This window comes from Phyllostomus discolor, chromosome 3, assembly GCF_004126475.2.
Source record: "Phyllostomus discolor isolate MPI-MPIP mPhyDis1 chromosome 3, mPhyDis1.pri.v3, whole genome shotgun sequence".
NCBI lineage: Eukaryota > Metazoa > Chordata > Mammalia > Chiroptera > Phyllostomidae > Phyllostomus > Phyllostomus discolor.
Genome location: NC_040905.2, coordinates 196,908,756 through 196,915,505, shown reverse-complemented (window position 1 = coordinate 196,915,505; position 6,750 = coordinate 196,908,756). Strand labels below are relative to the sequence as shown.

At 43.6% G+C, this 6,750-nt stretch overlaps 1 protein-coding gene across 2 annotated transcripts in view; it reads right to left on the bottom strand.

The window, feature by feature from the left end:
- Nucleotides 1-495: 495 nt before the first annotated feature.
- Nucleotides 496-6,750, bottom strand: part of KIAA1958 (KIAA1958 ortholog) — a 107,720-nt gene continuing 101,465 nt past the window's right edge. For both annotated transcript variants that reach the window (XM_028517788.2, XM_028517789.2), the window contains one exon: nt 496-6,244. In XM_028517788.2, coding sequence (XP_028373589.1) covers nt 5,438-6,244 — 807 coding nt within the window. In that variant the 3' untranslated portion in view covers nt 496-5,437. The remainder of the gene's footprint in view (nt 6,245-6,750) is intronic.

Here is a 6,750-nt window from a genome sequence, read left to right as displayed (position 1 = left end):
CTCAAAACAGAAAATAAGCATGTCCCCATAAAGGAAAGGATAAAAAAAAACCCAAACAACTAATTATATTTTGCTCTGAGGGTGCCTTAAGCCTAAAGATCATAAAAATCCTCTCACACTAACATTAAAAAATGAAAATACCTGAGCATATATAACTGTGACATAGGTTAGAAGTCCTTTACGTTTTAAGCAGTAATACCAATGTCAAAACAGGCGCAGTTTGTAAATTGCTTGACTTTTATTAGAATTAACTGGCATGACCGTTCCGCCCTTTAAGGTAGACAATGGGCAAAACAAGTTATTTATTGGATACAGGCAAGGTTCTCAGGAAGCAGAACATGTTATACTCATTCACAGAAAACCATCGGGCTTTCCCGGAGCCACGGAACTGGGCCACGTGACCAACTGATCATCAGACCGTGTACATAAGGTGTGAGACAGCATAGCTTCGGAAATGAAAAACTTCTCAAATACACATTATGTTTAATTTTTTAAAAGTCTCTGTGATAAATGGACTTTTGTGGGCCTGAAGATGGCAGTTTCGTCTGATGGTCTGAGCACTGGATTTGGGGCGGGGTCCAGATGTCAGTTCTCCGGTTTATGAGCACTGTGAGACTTTGGGAAATCTGGCCTGTCGGTCAGTAATCAGACCTACCTTGCATAGCTGATGTGAGAACTGAGTGAGAATGGAGCAGTGGAAAGAAAGCACCTTGCTACAGTGTTAGTCAAATCCGAACCTTCTAGAAACTTATTTGAACAAATAGTGACAATAACTACAGTCAACTACAAAGTAAACAATTCAGTTATATGGATCATAAAACATTTAGGAGCCCATTCTCATCTCAGTGGGGGAAAGGGGTGTGTCTACTTGCTCTTAACAGTAATGGAAGCAACATACACCTACACAGAATCCAGGGATCCTTTTTTGGTTTTGATAAATATTTCCTGAAATTATTAATTTCTACATGAGCTGCACTTGGTAAATAATAAAGCACTTTAATTTACATAAAAATGGATCTGATTAACCGCTAAACACGAGGAACTTCTCTGGATTTCTTGGCTGGTAAGAACGAGCAGTACTCAGAACCAGCATCGTCACAGGAACAGACAAACTTTGTCAGAAGGACGGGCAGCCTCCCCGAAAGGAGTTCTGGGAAACCCTGTGAGGTCAGAACACGTGGATACAGGGCATGTAATTTCCGGAGATGAGCTTGTTTATCATCCCACACGACCTCTCCTCTCTCAGAAAGGGGGCCTGGCCTTCGGTCACCGCCGAGCCCCCCCCCCCTCATGTTTAGGCTAAGGCCATTCATTTATATGGAAAACACAACAAAGGTTTTTACCTAATACCACTGCCTAAGTGGCTGAACGTTTCTCTTTTAATACTGGGCATGAAAAATTAACCCCAAAGCAAAAACACTTAAAAGATACATATGAGTCTGAATCTTTTAATGTATTCTTTTCTGTAGGGCGGTATGTTAACAGCTTCTAAATATGCACGGGCCTTAACTTGGACCAAGTGGCAGCTCATGTGGAGACAATGAGGTAACTCTTCTTGGAGGTCTTCGTTTTTGCGTTTACTGATGCCTGAAGTGAACTGGTGACTAGCTCAAAACTGCTCAGCAATCCAGAGTCCAATAAAAGCAGCAAAGCGGTGCCTGTTGGACAAGCATAGCGAATCTTCTGTTTACTTTATTTAAGCAGTAACATGTGGTCAGTGTTAGCCTGAACAGAAAAATAACCAACCTTCTGCTGCCTAAAGATAGCAAGATAATTTTAGAAGTTGTGAAACTTGAAAATTCAAGAAAACTGTTATTCCTAGAGAAAGCGTTCCAGTCCAGCGAGACGCACTAACTTAGAAGAATCACTCTGTGACCTTGAGGGGTTAGGAATTCGGCTCCCTAGTTCTGCCCCGCCCCAGCTGCAGAAGTGCAACATTGTTCACTTTGGAGACGACCCCCTCGCCTGGGCCCACTGTATCCTTGGCCGTAGAGTGGGAACAGAACTTGCCAAGTGGGCAACCAAGGAGTCCCAGGCTAGTGATCCTTCTATTACAACAAGAGGCTTTAGCTTCTCCGTGAACATTATTTTGTCCAGATTCTCCCCATGACCGTCTAGGAACATGTTGAGAGAGTAGTATAGGGCTTAATGCTTTTAGTAAGGCTAAATTAAAATAAAAATCAAAGTAACAGAATCCTGCATTTCTTCAAACACCATTTATCAGTCAGGGCAGATGAACACAGCATAGGTATATAATCCATGGAAATTGCCACCATTTCTGTCACAACTTTGGTCAGGTTTTTCCATAACATTCCCCTTTGCAAACACACTAAACAATGAACGAGCTTTCTTATGAAGTTTCTTGACATTTCTCCATTCTTCATTTATTTTTGCTTATATCTGAGGTATTAGGTCCTGGCTGTATTGGAGGTAGAATTGATGGGCATAAATATAACCAGATTATAAGGTTTGGTTGCCTCTTCGCATTCAACAGTTTAAAGAAGAAAATCTCCAAATGGAAGAAATAAGTGGTACAATGCAGATCAGTTGAATAATATTAGTTATTACTGTTACTGAGAGTTGTAACTAAAACAGCTCACATTTATTGCATGCTTACTGTGTGCCTAGTGCTGCGCTAGACCCTGTATAGTTAACTGAATCACACCCTTCCAGCTGACGCCTGTTCTCTCAGGCAGAATAAACGTCCCAGGGGAGACTGAGGGACTCAGGGAGGAGGTACCGAGGAAGCAGGGCTCACTTCAGAGCAGGTGCGGAAGGTGCAGAGGGCACCCAGTGACTCCGCAGGCCCTCCTGGCGAGGAGCCAGGGGCAGCTGTGCCTCGGGGAACTGGCGAATTCCTGATATTCATACCCACTTTTGAGTAAAAACAAACAAACGAAAACAAAAAAACAACTAAAGGCAAGTGGAGAAAACACTCAACTTCCCCCACTTTTTTTCTTGGGATTCTTCTTTTTCCTGGCTCAGGAGAAGAGTAGAAAACTGTGGAGCCCCCAGTGGGTGTGGTTTAGAGCCATCTGCAAAGGCAGATCAGCTGCCTTGGAGCCAGCTGCCCTGCCCCTCGAATCCTGAGCACAGGCACAGCCATGGATACGGGCTTGGCTGTTTTAGCAGGTTCACTACGTGTTACCGCGTAGGAATTTAAAGTGTGTGCGTGTGTGTGCGCGCACACACACACACACACACACACCTCCACACAAACACATCACAAAGTACCCAAAACAGCATTTGATAAATGCATTTTCTTCCTCCTTTTCCCCAAGGAGGCATGTCATGAACGGCATTTAGAATGCTGAGAGACAATTCTTTCATTTCATCGGCCATCACTGAAGATTCCAGCCCCTGATGTTTTATTATAATCACTCGCTTCAGAACTCTGGGGATTTACACGGCACCAAAGGTAGTAAGTACCAAATAGGAGAGATGGTTGGTTCCTCAGCTGATGAAAAGCCACTGTCAACACAAAGATTATACAACCTTTGGAAATCTGAAAAGATCCCAGTGATTCCTGGTGGCAATTTCTTCTTGAGTCTATTTAAATAAAAATGGAGATTTTATTTAACTGCCAACAGGCTGCAGTCTCTGCCCAACAAATCATATAGGTTCTATTTTTGTTTAAGTGCAGAACTGACGAGAAAAAAATGACCATCCGTTTTCCACAAACAACATATCCTTTGGACGTTTAGCAAACTAAAAGAAACTATACCTAATGTTTTGGATCTCCTTTTAATCAAAACCCTAAAATCACCACAGGAAACCGTAATAGAACAGTATGCACCATGAAGTCGTAACACTGGGTTTTAAATATTACCTGTTATTTACATACAAATGGAGACATACCAAAGTTAATCTACATTCAGGGCAGATCAACTAGTAAACAACGTTATAAATGTGTGGCAACTACAAAGAGAACAACATTAACCCTTAAGGCAGCATTGGCTGAGTCTCCTCTGAAAAAGGAAGTATTCAGTGACCAGTGAATGATTTTTGAAAACAATTAAAATAAATCCTAAAATAATATTTTGAAGAGTAATAGGACTGATTTTAGGACTCCTACAATGCCAACTTATATTGGAATTTTAACTTTGAATTAGAAAGCATACACAAGGAACGTAATGGTATCAAGTTGTAGCAGTCTTTCTTCAAATGCGAAAGAAGGATCCCTAGAAATTATTATTATTAGCTAGCACTCTTTAGGGAAATTTCTCACTTCTCATTCAGGGTAGCTTCTGGAAAATTCTGCTGATGTCTCAGTCACAAGTGGTCAGGTTGGATTTTACCTGAGTGAGATGGTTTCAAACTGCATGAATACCCTATCACCACGCTTGGATTCTCACAGCTATGTCCTTAACGCTGGGTTTGCTTACCTGGTCAGCTGCCTACAGCATCGTGCCCCAAACACTGGTGCCAACCTGCAATGATGAAATCTACTGTGGCTGAGTCATACTTGGACAAAAATGTTTCAATGCGCTTTAATGAACACATTTTCCGATTTGTTTCCTTTGTAGCTTGTTTTGTTGGGTTTCCCTGGGTCCGCCTGAAAACTACCTTTAGTTTGTGTTACAGATCCAGTGCTATATGCTGACCAAACACACTGTAGGACACACAGAACAGATTTTTAAAAGACTCCAAAAAAAATGTTCAAATGAAAGGAGCTTTCCCATGGTGCTGAGAAACACAACGTAGGCACTTCTGCTTCAGGAGGTGGTCACGTTTGAGCACAGACCGCTTTTCCAAGCCGCTGTCTTTCGCTACTGGAAATTCCCTCACCGCACAAACCCCCAGTTTACTGGAAGCCTTGCTCTCACACACAGCTTTTGGCGCATTGGTCTTTTTTCGTAAAATCGCCTCTAACGACGCAGAGGTAAGTTTCTCCCAGTGATGAGAGCGTGACCGAGTGAGTCTCCAGCACCTTCTGCCACGCAAGGCTGCTTGCTCTGCAGAATCGAGTTATCCATCAACACAAGATAAAGAGGGGTGTCGAGTGCAATTTTCCTTCCGGAAACAGTTAATGTGTCTGCCGCCTCTCTCTGGTTCTTCATTGTGAGTGTACTTTAATAAGGTGTATATAGTCTTCTAAACATTCTAAAGCTACTAGGCTACTGGGATTTTTAAAAAATCACTAATTAAACAGTTTCCTTTTTTTTTTGAGAAAATCTGTGCTAAAAAGGCACTAGATAAAATAAACTTCCTTGCTCCTGTGTATGGAGCAATTACACACTGTATTAGATTCTATAATTTAACAAAGGTGACACACATTTGGATAAAACATCCTAATTATTCAGACTCATCTACTTTCAGCTTAAAAAAAAAACCCAAAGTCAAAGAAATAGCAGGTCACACTGACAGAGACCGGCCTGGCCATGAAGTCACGGTCACTGCCGGCTGTGTCAAAGCAGTGGCCTGGACCCAGGAAGGCTCACTGGCAGCAGCTGTGGGAGCTGAGCCTCCTGGAGACCTGAGTAAATGAGACGAAGGTGAAGTTCTCACAGTTTTCCAGCTTGACCTTCTTGGCTAAGTTTGGAACAATTCCCCGGAGAGACCGAAGCCCCATCCTCTGCTCCTCATACCACACACTGCCCATGTCTATGGCCTCCTTCCGAGCGGTAAGGTAGAAAGGGGACTTGGCCTCCATCTGGGTGGGGGGCCGGTGGATGTACATGTACTTGTAGAGGAGGCAGTAAGGGCACTGTTTGTGTCCCCTGGAATGCTCGTGGTAGATTTCCCCATGACATATTCTAGTGGAACCACTCCGGCTCTCCCGCTTGACGCTGTCTGTCCGGGCAAAATAGGGCTGGTTTTGGGCGTCTTTAAGCAGCTCGATGTCACCATACATCAGATCTGCATGCTCCTGCAGTGTCCGCATATTCAGGTACTGGCTGTTGTACTTGACCACGGTGGACAGGAGAGTGATGGGGCTGTCGTCCCCCAGGCACCCTGCCTGCCACATCTCCTCCTCGTCGGAAAGGGAGAAGTAGATGATGTTGCGAGAGCGGGCACCTGACATCCCTGCCTTACTCAGCACCCACAGCTTCTCCTTGAGTTTCTTGGTGGAAGAGCTGAAGGTGCTGCTGGTGATGGAAAAGCCCACGCCTGCGTTCTTCAGGATGCGGTCCAGGCCTCGGCGAATGGCGTGGAGCGAGGTGGCCAGGAAGTCCGAGCCATCACTCTTCTTAACGGTGACATAAAAGTTCTCCAGCAGTTCGTTCAACTTCACTGCAGGGATCTCAAATGAGACAAACACCGGGGTTACACATGTGAGGACACCCACATAGCCAGACCCCCTCCTTCCTTCTCCTAATCCTCACCAGGGGCCGTCCCGTAGGCAAGGCATCTCGTGGCCTCTAGAGGGTTGACTCCTTAGCGCGATATAATGGAAAAAATGGGGAACGTCAAGCTGGAGGATCTAGTTGCCATACTTGGCTCCACTTAATATCTTTAAACCTCAGTGTTCCAAGCTACAAAATGGGCCATAATAACCAATGCCTCCTCAAAGGATTACTATAATGCTTAAGTAAATATGGATGTGAGAGGTTTGTAAACGTTAATGAATACACACATGTAAATAGATATACATACACATTTATTATTATCATTATTATTATTAATATTATTGGCCTAACTTTCACTATTCCTCTCTGGAAAGCAGTTTCTTCTCTTTTCTAGCAAATCCTTTCCTTTCCTCCCCTTCAATAAAATTCAGCCATCCCCTCTGAAGAACTCCTCTACCAG